Source organism: Marmota monax, unplaced genomic scaffold, assembly GCF_021218885.2.
Source record: "Marmota monax isolate L192 unplaced genomic scaffold, Marmota_monax_Labrador192_F-V1.1 WCK01_AAM20220418_F8-fsc00001, whole genome shotgun sequence".
Classification (NCBI taxonomy): Eukaryota; Metazoa; Chordata; class Mammalia; order Rodentia; family Sciuridae; genus Marmota; species Marmota monax.
In genome coordinates, this window is record NW_026693777.1 from 56,521,389 (window position 1) to 56,535,231 (window position 13,843).

Genomic DNA, 13,843 nt, shown 5'->3' on the forward strand with positions numbered 1-13,843 from the left:
GTTAGGAAAGACACAGGCAAAGCAAGTCTCCTTGTGGCAAACACAGTCCTACGTGGGATGAGTATGTTCCAACAGCACTACAGACGTCCTCTTATTGGGACAGAAGTCATGCAGGACTGGACTCTAAGCATGGACTCTCCCCATGACTAGTTGGTGGATTCCTCCTATGCCTGCCTACCTCGATTTCCAAATATCTGGGTTCCTGCCATTTCAGTCTTTGAAAGGGAGTGTGTTGGTTCCTGCTGGGATAGCCCACTACCCATGCAATGGTGGCAACATATGGTCAACAGGTGAGATGGGCCTCTCCAGTATTCAACTACCTAGTCTTTGAGACCAGGCCTACATGGTGAAGAAACACCTGTGTCTGGGTTAGTGTCACTGTCTCCTCCTCCATAGCTGCCACCAACACAGCACAAGATAGGGGTAGGCCAGCTGTAGCTAGAGGAACACTTAGGAAAGCTTTATACTCTCTAAGGATTTGTTCTATGGGGGTTAGGAGCTTAAACAACTGCTTACCAGGTATGAGCTCTTGGCAGCTTTTCAGGGGTACCCCACTGTTCAACTGTAAATGACTGTGGTCCATTTGAGCCTATAAAAAAAGAAGAGTTTCTTTGATTTTACTTACTCTAAGCAGGAATCCCTAGGTATTTCTTTTTTCTTTTTTAGTAGGTAATCTTTCTTATCTGTGATTTTTTTTTTAATTTTTTATTGTTGGTTGTTCAAAACATTACAAATTTCTTGACATATCATATTCCACACTTTGATTCAAGTGGGTTATGAACTCCCACATTCACCCCATACACAGATTGCAGAATCACATCAGTTACACATCCATTGATTTACATATTGCCATACTAGTGCCTGTTGTGCTCGCTGCCTTTCCCATCCTCCACCATCCCCCCTCCCCTCCCCTCCTCTCTCTCTACCCCCTCCACTGTATAACCCTGAGGGTCTCCTTCCATTTCCATGCAATTTCCCTTCTCTCTCCCTTTCCCTCCCACCTCTCATCCCTGTTAAATGTTAATCTTCTTCTCCTGCTCTTCGTCCCTACTCTGATCTTAGTTACTCTCCTTATATCAAAGAAGACATTTGGCATTTGTTTTTTAGGGATTGGCTAGCTTCACTTAGCATAATCTGCTCTAATGCCATCCATTTCCCTGCAAATTCTATGATTTTGTCATTTTTTAATGCAGAGTAATACTCCATTGTGTATAAATGCCACATTTTTTTTATCCATTCGTCTATTGAAGGGCATCTAGGTTGGTTCCACAGCCTTGCTATTGTGAATTGTGCTGCTATGAACATCGATGTAGCAGTGTCCCTGTAGCATGCTCTTTTTAGGTCTTTAGGGAATAGACCAAGAAGGGGAATAGCTGGGTCAAATGGTGGCTCCATTCCCAGCTTTCCAAGAAATCACCATACTGCTTTCCAAATTGGCTGCACCAATCTGCAGTCCCACCAGCAATGTACAAGTGTACCCTTTTCCCCACATCCTCGCCAGCACTTGTTGTTGTTTGACTTCATAATGGCTGCCAATCTTACTGGAGTGAGATGGTATCTTAGGGTGGTTTTGATTTGCATTTCTCTGACTGCTAGAGATGGTGAGCATTTTTTCATGTACTTGTTGATTGATTGTATGTCCTCCTCTGAGAAGTGTCTGTTCAGGTCCTTGGCCCATTTGTTGATTGGGTTGTTTGATCTCTTATTGTCTAATTTTTTGAGTTCTTTGTATACTTTGGATATTAGGGCTCTATCTGAAGTGTGAGGAGTAAAGATTTGTTCCCAGGGTGTAGGCTCCCTATTTACCTCTCTTATTGTTTCTTTTGCTGAGAAAAAACTTTTTAGTTTGAGTAAGTCCCATTTGTTGATTCTAGTTATTAACTTTTGTGCTATGGGTGTCCTATTGAGGAATTTGGAGCCCGACCCCACCGAATGTAGATCGTAGCCAACTTTTTCTTCTATCAGACGGCGTGTCTCTGATTTGATATCAAGCTCCTTGATCCATTTTGAATTCACTTTTGTGCATGGCGAGAGAAAGGGATTCAGTTTCATTTTGTTGCACATGGATTTCCAGTTTTCCCAGCATCATTTGTTGAAGATGCTATCCTTCCTCCATTGCATGCTTTTAGCCCCTTTATCAAATATAAGATAGTTGTAGTTTTGTGGATTGGTTTCTGTGTCCTCTATTCTGTACCATTGGTCCACCCGCCTGTTTTGGTACCAGTACCATGCTGTTTTTGTTACTATTGCTCTGTAGTATAGTTTGAAGTCTGGTATCGCTATACCGCCTGATTCACACTTCCTGCTTAGCATTGTTTTTGCTATTCTGGGTCTTTTATTTTTCCATATGAATTTCATGATTGCTTTCTCTATTTCTACAAGAAATGCCGTTGGGATTTTGATTGGCATTGCATTAAACCTATAGAGAACTTTTGGTAATATCGCCATTTTGATGATGTTAGTTCTGCCTATCCATGAACAGGGTATATTTTTCCATCTTCTAAGATCTTCTTCTATTTCTCTCTTTAGGGTTCTGTAGTTTTCATTGTATAAGTCTTTCACCTCTTTTGTTAGGTTGATTCACAAGTATTTTATTTTTTTTGAAGATATTGTGAATGGAGTGGTTGTCCTCATTTCCATTTCAGAGGATTTGTCGCTGATATACAGGAATGCCTTTGATTTATGCGTGTTGATTTTATATCCTGCCACTTTGCTGAATTCATTTATTAGCTCTAATAGTTTCTTTGTAGAGCCTTTTGGGTCTGCTAGGTATAGAATCATATCATCTGCAAATAGTGATGATTTAAGTTCTTCTTTTCCTATTTTTATGCCTTTAATTTCTTTCGTCTAATTGCTCTGGCCAGTGTTTCGAGAACTATGTTGAACAGAAGTGGAGAGAGAGGGCATCCCTGTCTTGTTCCAGATTTTAGAGGGAATGCCTTCAGTTTTTCTCCATTCAGAATGATGCTAGCCTGAGGCTTAGCATAGATTGCTTTTACAATATTGAGGTATGTTCCTGTTATCCCTAGTTTTTCTAGAGTTTTGAACATAAAGGGATGCTGTACTTTGTCGAATGCTTTTTCCGCATCTATCGAGATGATCATATGGTTCTTATTTTTAAGTCTATTGATGTGGTGAATAACATTTATTGATTTCCGTATATTGAACCAGCCTTGCATCCCAGGGATGAATCCTACTTGATCATGGTGCACAATTTTTTTGATATGTTTTTGTATCCGATTCGCCAGAATTTTATTGAGGATTTTTGCATCTAGGTTCATTAGAGATATTGGTCTGTAGTTTTCTTTCTTTGAAGTGTCTTTGTCTGGTTTAGGTATCAGGGTGATGTTGGCCTCGTAGAATGAATTTGGAAGTTCTCCCTCTTTTTCTATTTCCCGAAGTAGCTTGAAAAGTATTGGTATTAGTTCTTCTTTAAAGGTTTTGTAAAATTCTGCTGTATACCCATCCGGTCCTGGGCTTTTCTTAGTTGGTAGTCTTTTTATGGTTTCTTCTATTTCCTCAGTTGATATTGGTCTGTTTAGGTTGTCTATATCCTCCGGACTCAATCTGGGCAGATCATATGACTTAAGAAATTTATCTATGCCTTCACTATCTTCTAATTTATTGGAGTATAAGGATTCAAAATAGTTTTTGATTATCTTCTGTATTTCTGAAGTGTCTGTTGTGATATTGCCTTTTTCATCCCGTATGCTAGTAATTTGAGTTCTCTCTCTTCTTCTCTTCGCTAGCATCGCTAAGGGTCTGTCGATTTTGTTTATTTTTTCAAAGAACCAACTTTTAGTTTTGTCAATTTTTTCAATTGTTTCTTTTGTTTCGATTTCATTAATTTCAGCTCTGATTTTCATTATTTCTTGCCTTCTACTTCTTTTGCTGTTGTTTTGCTCTTCTTTTTCTAGGATTTTGAGATGAAGTATGAGATCATTTATTTGTTGGTTTTTTCTTTTTTTAAGGAATGAACTCCAAGCAATGAATTTTCCTCTTAGAACTGCTTTCAATGTGTCCCATAGATTCTGATATGTTGTGTCTGTGTTTTCATTTATCTCTAAGAATTTTTTAATTTCCTCCTTGATGTCTTCTATAACCCATTGATCATTCAGTAACCTATTGTTCATTATCCAAGTGATGTATGCTTTTTCCTTCCTTTTTTTATCGTTGATTTTCAGTTTCATTCCATTATGATCAGATAAGATGCATGGTATTATCTCTAGTCCTTTATATTGTCTAAGAGTTGCCCTGTGACATAATATATGATCTATTTTTGAGAAGGATCCATGTGCTGCTGAGAAAAAAGTGTAACTGCTTGATGTTGGGTGGTATACTCTATATATGTCAATTAATTCTAGGTTATTAATTGTGTTACTGAGTTCTATAGTTTCCTTATTCAACTTTTGTTTGGAAGATCTGTCCAGTGGTGAGAGAGGTGTGTTGAAGTCTCCCATGATTATTGTATGGTGGTCTATTAGACTCTTGAACTTGAGAAGAGTTTGACGAACATAGCTGCACCATTGTTTGGGGCATAAATATTTATGATTGTTATGTCTTGTTGGTGTATGGTTCCCTTAAGCAGTATGTAGTGTCCCTCTTTATCCCTTTTGATTAACTTTGGCTTGAAATCTATTTTATTTGATATGAGTATGGACACTCCTGCTTGTTTCCGAAGTCCATATGAGTGATATGATTTTTCCCAACCTTTCACCTTCAGCCTATGTATGTCTTTTCCTATCAAATGCGTCTCCTGTAGGCAGCATATTGTTGGGTCTTGTTTTGTGATCCATTCTACTAGCCTGTGTCTCTTAATTGGTGAGTTTAAGCCATTAACATTTAGGGTTATTATTGAGATATGGGTTGTTCTTCCAGCCATATTTGTTTATTTCTGTTACTAAACATGGTTTGTTTTCCTCTTTGATTATTTTCCCCCCCTTTACTGTCCTACCTCCCCCTGTTGGTTTTCATTGTTATTTTCCATTTCCTCTTCCTGTAATGTTTTGGCGAGGATGTTTTGAAGAGATGGTTTTCTAGCTGCAAATTCTTTAAACTTTTGTTTATCGTGGAAGGTTTTAATTTCATCTTCCATCCTGAAGCTTAATTTCGCTGGATACACAATTCTTGGTTGGAACCCATTTTCTTTCAGTGTTTGAAATATGTTATTCCAGGATCTTCTAGCTTTCAGAGTCTGTGTTGAAAGATCAGCTGTTATCCTGATTGGCTTACCCCTAAATGTGATCTGCTTCCTTTCTCTTGTAGCTTTTAAAATTCTCTCCTTATTCTGTATGTTTGGCATCTTCATTATAATGTGTCTAGGTGTGGATCTCTTATGATTTTGCACATTCGGCGTCCTGTAGGCTTCTAGGATTTGGGATTCTGTCTCATTCTTCAAGTCTGGGAAGTTTTCTCATATTATTTCATTGAATAGACTGCTCATTCCTTTGGTTTGGAGCTCTGTACCTTCCTGTATCCCAATGACTCTTAAATTTGGTCTCTTAATGTTATCCCATATTTCTTGGATGTTCTGCTCATGGTTTCTAAACAGTCTTGCTGAGCTGTCTATGTTCTTTTCAAGTTGAAATACTTTGTCTTCATTGTCTGATGTTCTATCTTCTAAGTGTTCTACTCTGCTGGTAGTATTCTCCATTGAGTTTTTAAGTTGGTTTATTGCTTCCTGCATTTCTAGGATTTCTGTTTGTTTGTTTTTTATAACCTCTATCTCCCTGTATAGTTGATCCTTTGCTTCCTGGATTTGTTTGCGTAATTCATTGTTGAAGTGATCTTTCATTGTCTGATTTTGCTGTCTAATGTCTTCCTTGATACTCCAGATCATCTGAAGCATGTATATCCTGAATTCTTTATCTGACATTCCATCTGCTGCAGCTGTTACCTCTTCTAAAGTTGCGTTGACCTGCATTGCTTGTGGTCCTTTCTTTCCTTGTCTTTTCATACTGCTTGCGTATCTTTCCTGCAGGTGCGGGCGGCGGCTCTGCTCTCTCCTTATTCCAATTGGAGTGTCGTGACTACCATGCCGGCAGGTCACTGGGCCTGTTCTGGGCGCTGGCGGCGGCTCTGTTCTGCCCCTACTCCAATTGGGGTGACGAGTGTACCATGCTGGCAGGCCACCGGGCCTGATCCGCCGGTCGGTTGCAGGTTTGCCTACCCTGCAGGCGCGGGCGGCGGCTCTACTCTGCCCCTACTCCAAATGGGGTGACGTGTCTGTTGTACCGGCAGGCCACTGGGCCTGTCCCGCTGGTCGGTCGCAGATCTGCCCACCTTTCGGGCACGGGTGGTGGCTCAGCTCTGCCCCTACTCCAATTGGGGTGTCGTGGCTACCCCGCCTGCAGGTCGCTGGGCCTGTTCCTGGCACGGGCGGCGACTCTGCTCTGCCCCTACTCCAATTAGGGTGGTGTGTGTACCACGCCGGCAGGCTCCTGGGCCTGATCCGCAGGTCTGTCGCAGGTCTGCCTACCTTGCAGGCGCGGGTGGTGGATCTGCCCTGCCCCTCCTACCACGCCTGCAGACCTCTGGGCCTGATCTGCAGGTTGGTCTCAGGTCTGCTCACCCTGCGGGCACGGGTGGCGGTTCCGCTCCGCCCCCACTCCAATTGGGTTCACGTGACCACCACACCGGCAGGGCCTGATCCGGGCGTAGGCGAAGGATCTGCTCTGCCCCTACTCCAGTTGGGGTGACGTGTGTACCACGCTGGCAGGCCACTGGGCCTGACCCGCCAGTCTGTCACAGGTCTGTTTACCTTGCAAGTGTGGGCGGCGGCTCTGCCCTGCCCCTCCTACCACGCCCGTGTACCACTGGGTCGCGGGTCTGCCCACCTTGCGGGCGCGGGTGGTGGCTCCGCTCTGCCCCCTCTCCAATTGGGGTCACGCGGTCCCACGCTGGCGAGCCGCTGGGCCTGCTCCGGGCGCTGGCGGCGGCCCAGCTCCTCCCCTCTGGCTCGACGACAAATCGAGGAGACTCGGGTGTCTGTGCCTCACCCCCCCTACCAGAAGACCAACTGTTTCTGTCGCTGCTGGTATTGATGAAGTTCTCTCCTCCGCCGCTTTCTGATGACATCAGATCTCTGCCATGTTGGTATCCTATGCGAATGGCAGCATTTCGTTCCCCTTGCCGGGCAACCAAAGCAACGGGTGAGTCCTGACCGGCCCTCAGCAGGACCCGGACCGAGAAAAATCCCTAGGTATTTCAAAACCCAAGCCTGTCTGTGCTTGATGGCTTCATTGTCAAGCCATGAAATGAGGGTTCCTTGTCTATCATTTAATTTGTGAGTACCTTGTCCTTCTGCCTCTGGCATGGTGCCCCTGATAATGCTTTTCCTATTTGCTAGCACTGAACACAACTGCATTTCTATGAATGATTTCCTTTATAGCTACACTGATGAGATATTTCTTTTTTTTGAGTCCCACTGAAAATATCTTTAATTTTTTTTGATTATTTAAATAATGTCATTGTAAAAATTAAGGTAATAGAATAAGATATAATGAAGGATATAAAAATCATATAAAATCCTACCATTAACTCTTGGTAAATATTGTCATGCATTTCTGTGTCATGCATGTGCATATTCATATAGAGAATTTTATGTGTATATGTCCTGTTATACAGTCTACAGTTTTATTCCATTATGGACATTTCTAGATACCATCTCTTTTTTTCCTTCAGAGTTTTCACTTAGTTTTTCTTTTTCCAATCTTCAAATCCACCAACCACTAAATAATCAGTGTTGACAACCTAATCTATAACTTTCCATACTTTTCTTCATATCTCTAATTGCATCCAAATGTGTATGTATAATTGCCAGAAGTGGCACTAAAAATATTTATTATTCTCTGTATTAAAAGTTTTCTCAAAAGCGTAAGTTTTCATACATTGTCCATCACAATTATGTTCACAGTTAGAATTTCAGTCTTTGCCATCATTTTCCATAACATAGGATCATATTATGTACACTCTTGATTGTTTCACCCAAATCATCTAATGTGAAAACTCCAAGTTAGCTGAAAGACACTTAACATATTTTTGACTGGCTATATTATGTTGTGTTATAATACTACTATTTTAAAGCTATCAATATTTGTTTCTGTAAATACATACACATTTGCATTTATATATAACAAATGATGGGCTCTGTGTTTGGGTTATTTCCCTCAAATTCCAGACCGTTCATGAAATCAGTGGACGGCTGTAGGCCTGGGTTGAATAAAAGAGGGAAGGTGGAGCAGCTAGAGATGGAAAGGGATATTTGTCTGTGCTGCCTAGATTTTCTCTAACTGCCTAGAGAAGATAAAGGCAAGGGAGTGTGGTGAGTCTATTAAAAAGACAAAGGCTAAGAATTACAATTAGGTGAGGAACGAACCAACTGGCTAGTAGCAAAGCTAATAACCACTCTGAGTGGGAACCCTGTGTAGAGAAGCGGCAGCTGCTTGACACGTTAAGCAAACACATATAAATAAGCTTCCAAAGAAGACCAGGTGTGCCAAGAAGACAGAAGGCTGGCAAGACATCAGATAGAAACTGCTTCTATTTGCATGAAAAATTCAGGTTGGCAATTACCTGCACAGTCCCTGACGTCTAGCTCCCAAGAAACAGTTCTTTGTTGCTCTAAGAAGGACTCCAAATTTAACTATACCTTTGCTTAAAGGTTTGTTCCTCATATCTTTTTTTCTTTCTTTTTTTTGGTGGTGCTGGGGATTGAACTCAGGGCCCTGTGTGTGGGAGGCAAGCACTCTACCAACTGAGCTATATCCCCAGCCCTATTCCTCATATCTTTATGGAATATTTTTTTCTTTGAAGTGCTAAAGATTGACCCCAGAGCCTCATACACTCTAGGCCTCACACAGCTCTATTACTGAACCACATCCCCATCCCTTTTTAAAACTTTATTTTGAGACAGGGTTTCACAAAGTTGCTGAAGCTGGCCTTGAACTTTCATCCTCCTGTCTCAGCCTCATGAGTCACTGGGATTATAAGCATGTGCCACCATGCCTCGCTACATTTCGTACTTTTATAGTTATTTTCAGTTGTTTGCTTAACATATACCAAGTTTAAATCTTTGTAATATCAAAGAAATTTCAAAAAGTATTTTTTTATAAAACAAATACCATGTAATAATGCCTTCCGTTTGTATACTTTCTGTAATCCATTGTTTTCTCAAACTTAAATTTTATACACTCTCTTACCAGCTATTTTATATTTTTTTAAAAAAGATAAAACACAGACATCCATAAACTAATAAAAACTCAACATTTTCCCAATGACTTGGGAAAAGTTGTTCAGATCTGTATCAGAAATAGTACTTTTTTATGAAACACTCTGGTGTGTAAATTTACCAGTGACTTGGGAGGTTGAAATGGTAGATAGTATTGAACCCTGTAAATACTGTTTTTTTTCTATGCATATGTGCTTGTGATAAAAAGCTAAATTTATAATTAGGCACAGTATGAGATGAACAACAATAACCAATAACAAAATAGAATAATTATACCAGTATACTATAACAAGAGCCATGTGATCATTGTCTGTTTCAAAATATCCACTGAAAGTTTCAGTCTATGGCTGGCTGAGGACACTGAAATCACAGAAAAAAACCCCCTCAGATCAGAGGCAACCACTGTATTTTCCTTAGTCAGCTTTTCCCCAGGTATATTTTGCAAAAATACTCTTTGTTTATTATTGTACGCTAATTAACATTCAAAGGAACTTGAAATGCTGCACTGAACTATCACTCTAGTGGCAATGCTTGTTCTGTACTGGAAGCATAGTGGGAATAGAATTTAAAGTTCAAGAATGGAAATTGGGCTGGGGTTGTGGCTCAGGTAGAGCACTGCCCTAGCACAGGCGAAGCCCTGGCTTCGATTCTCAACACCACATAAAAATAAACAAATAAACTAAAGATATTGTGTCCAACTACAACTAAAAAATAAATATTAAAAAAAATGGAAACTAACTTGAGCCATTTTTCTGGTTTTTTCCTCCATTTGATTAGCAGGTGTAAATAATGGCCTATTCCAGTGTTTCTAATTCTATTACTTAAAAATCTAAATTCTTTTTTTTAAATCAAGCCAAACACATTAGTGTAAATGATAGAAACTTGAAAATTAATGAGTCAGAACCCTTATTTTCTTTCTTTGGTACTTGGCACTTACTTAGGTTATATTATACAAACTATCCTGTATTTGCATATTTATTTATTTATTTATTTTTTAATTTTTTATTGTTGGCTGTTCCAAACATTACATAGTTCTTGATATATCATATTTCACACTTTGATTCAAGTGGGTTATGAGCTCCCATTTTTACCCCATATACAGATTGCAGAATCACATCAGTTACACATCCATTGATTTACATATTGCCATACTAGTGACTATTGTGTTCTGCTGCCTTTCCTATCCTCTACTATCCCCCCTCCCCTCCCCTCCCCTCCCCTCTTCTCTCTCTGCCCCCTCTACTGACATTCATTTGTCCCCCTTGTATTATTTTTCCCTTTCCCCTCAATTCCTCTTGTATGTACTTTTATATAACTCTGTAACTAGCTATGACTAGACTGAATATTAAATAATGATCAAGAGTTACCTTAAGCAGGAGAGTAACATGATAAATGCACTTAGTATAATGATTACACTAGTAATTTTGTGGAAAAGGGATTGGAAGAGTCAAGACTTGGGATGGGAACCAGCTAAAAGATGGTTGAAGAAGTCTATAGAGACCTAAACTAGAAAATGGTAGTGGGGAAGGGGAGAGACAGAGTCGGGAGACATCAAAGAAATAGAATCTGGGGACTGAAATGGAGCAAATTATATTCCATGAATGCATGATTATGTCAAAATGAACCCCCTATTATGTATAACCATAATGCATTAATAAAAACAAAATAACTAGCAAAAAAAGAAAATTAATGAGTCATAAAGACATTTGGCATCACTCCATTTTTTCCATGATCCATGGAAAATCCTTACCATATAGTTCAGCAAATCCATTCATAGGCACACGGGATGTGCCAGTGACAAACTGAAGTAATCTTATTCTTTTTTCTGAATCCATCATTAAAACAGCCTGAATGAGATAAAAACTTCATTTAGGAAAGAGTACTGGAAAAAAAGTAAAAAAGTTATCCAGAAAAATATGCTATTAGAATTTAGCAAGAGCATTAATAATTACTTATTAAATTTGCATGTTTTCTTCTTTAAATTTGTTTTTATAGTTTATAAGCTCTTGAAATTTTATATATAAGCCTTAATGTTAACTCTTTAGAATGGGATTATGGCCTAATGAAGTATAACAAAAACATCTTTTCAGATGTGACTTATGACTTTGTTTATTTAGTACCAGGGATTGAATTCAGGGGTGTTTCACCACTGAGCTCCATCCCCATCCCTTATTTTGAGATAGGGTTGCTAAGGCTGGCTTCAAATTTATAATCCTCCTGTCTCAGCCTCCTGAGTGGCTTGGATTATAAGTATGCACGACTGTGCCTGGCTGTGACTCATGACTCTTTAAAAATTACATTAATTGATGTTATTGAATGACATACAGCAGGGGTCCCCAAGAACACACTGCAGGCTATAACAGTTCTCTTAAGAGTCCCCACTTTAGTAAAAAAACTATGTCTATTTCAACCTATCATAACCATTTACTACATTCTAAACACATTCCTTACTTATTTCTAAATATTTATGGCAGTTGGGACCACACCCAGAAAATGTATGTACATATATAAAACCAAATGTAATTTTTGATGGGCTACATATTTTTCTGCATTATCTATATGTAATCTACTAGTATACTTAATAAAGAGTTGACATAAATATGATTTAACCTACCACAAAATAATCTGTGAAAACATAAGTTTCAAATTACCTTCCAAAACCACTGTATGACTTGATGATTTACATTGTAGCCATTTTTATACTTTGTATGTTCTTTCCAGTCATTCACATCCACGTCTCCCAATCCACACATAAGAAGCTACATAATAAGAAATGTAATAAGAACTGTAAGCAAGAAAAATACTGAGTACAAAACTTCTGTTTCAATATAAAATAATCTTTCTTACCTCCAGTTCATTTTCATCAAAAATTTTGATGAGATCCTGTGGTATTAGTTCAAAAAATCCCTAGTAGGAAAAGAAATACATATTTTAAAACCTGGTTAGCAGGCTCAGTGGACATTTTTATACTTCAGGTTCTGGGTCTCATTTTCACATAAATTTTTACCACTATATATTTATTCACTGATATCTCAATATTGACAAGAAAATATATGTGCCCATAGTCTGTTCTCTTTCATTATTTTACAGCGACTCTTTTAAAACATTCCTTTACTTCTCAAACTTCTTCCTCCTCCACATTATCATTAAAAAAAATGTTTTCAGTTGTAGATGGACACAATATCTTTATTTTATTTATTTATTTATTTTATGGGGTGCTGAGTATCGACCCAGTGTGCCTCACGCCGTGCCAGGCAAATGTTCTATCACTGAGCCACAAACCCAGGCCCCACATCACCCATTTTATTTTTTTAAAAAATTATTTGTTCTTTTTAGATATATATAACGTCTTCCTTTCTTTACAGCGGATAATTTCTATTTGAGAAAGAAAATAGAGGTAATTATGCAGCATGACATCCATCTGGCCTGCCCACTGCAGAGCACAAGGAGGGAATCACCCTATTCCACAGGCCAGCCTCCGCAGATACTTCATCTGCTACTTTGGGGAGGTCATCTCATGGACTGGGGTTTGAACTCAGTTACACTGGACCACTGAGCCACATCCCCAGCCCTATTTTGTATTTTACTTAAAGACAGAGTCTCTCTGAGTTGCTTAGTGCCCCACTTTTGCTGAGGCTGGCTTTGAACTCATGATCCTCCTGCCTCAGCCTATGAGGCGGCTGGGATTACAGCTGCCACCACACCCAGCACTCACAGCCAGGTTCTTGACAGTACATGCACTGACTGAATCCAGTTGCTCCTCTTCCAACTCTCCCTTCACCCATTGCCATCTGAGATCTAAACTACTGCCTCCCTGGAACTCTTCTGGAAAAAGTCAAAGTCACCTTTGTAGCTATATCTAATAAACACTTCTCATTCCTTATTTGACTTCTCTGCAGGATGATATTGTTAAAAATATCTTTGTTCTTGAAACTTTGCTCTTGATATCTCATGCTGCTCATCTTTGTCAATCTCCTCTGAGGTCACCCTTTTTACCATCTGTTCACAAGCAACACTGAAGATGCTGGTTCCCAGGCCTCCAGGGTGGCCATCTACCTTCACTCTCCTCTTTTTCATTTTCTGTCTTCTCTAGCCCACAGCCTCATGAACGAAACAAATGCAAACGATCCTAAATTCATATTGTCACCCCAGATCATCCCTATCTTTAAATATCCCTTCTTGAATACCACTGAGATGCGGGGACAATGCTCTTCCCACCCAAGGTCTATACCTACATTACTAGGCAGCCCTTTCTCCACTGCTGGGAAGTCTGCTGCTAGGCTTGCCCTCCCTGATTTCACTTGCAGAATAATTTGAATAAAAAGTAAATTGAATCCTGGTGTTTTATTGTTTAACAGCCTTTAACCCTACCTCATCCTTCCTCTCACTTGACTTCAGAGAGAATGCCAAGCTCTATGCTTGACAAACAGGTCTGGTGCTGTCAGCTCACAAGGCTTATTCCTTCCCTCTTGCTTGCTCAAGCCACCTCACTCCATTGCTTGTATTTTCTCTAATGTGCACATAGCCCGGTCCTGCCAGACCCCACCATGCTGCCTGCTCATTCTGCAGAAGGGCATTTCTCTTTATGCTTGGTCAATACCACTAGTCCTTCCT

General features: G+C 39.7%; 1 protein-coding gene across 4 annotated transcripts in view; it reads right to left on the reverse strand.

Moving 5' to 3' along the window:
* Positions 1-13,843, reverse strand: part of Nedd4 (NEDD4 E3 ubiquitin protein ligase) — a 133,819-nt gene that overhangs the window by 3,125 nt on the left and 116,851 nt on the right. For all 4 annotated transcript variants that reach the window (XM_046461461.2, XM_058584826.1, XM_046461462.2 and 1 more), the window contains 4 exons: positions 12,077-12,136; positions 11,881-11,988; positions 10,980-11,076; positions 517-589 (listed from right to left, as the gene is read on the reverse strand). In XM_046461461.2, coding sequence (XP_046317417.1) covers positions 517-589; positions 10,980-11,076; positions 11,881-11,988; positions 12,077-12,136 — 338 coding nt within the window. The remainder of the gene's footprint in view (positions 1-516; positions 590-10,979; positions 11,077-11,880; positions 11,989-12,076; positions 12,137-13,843) is intronic.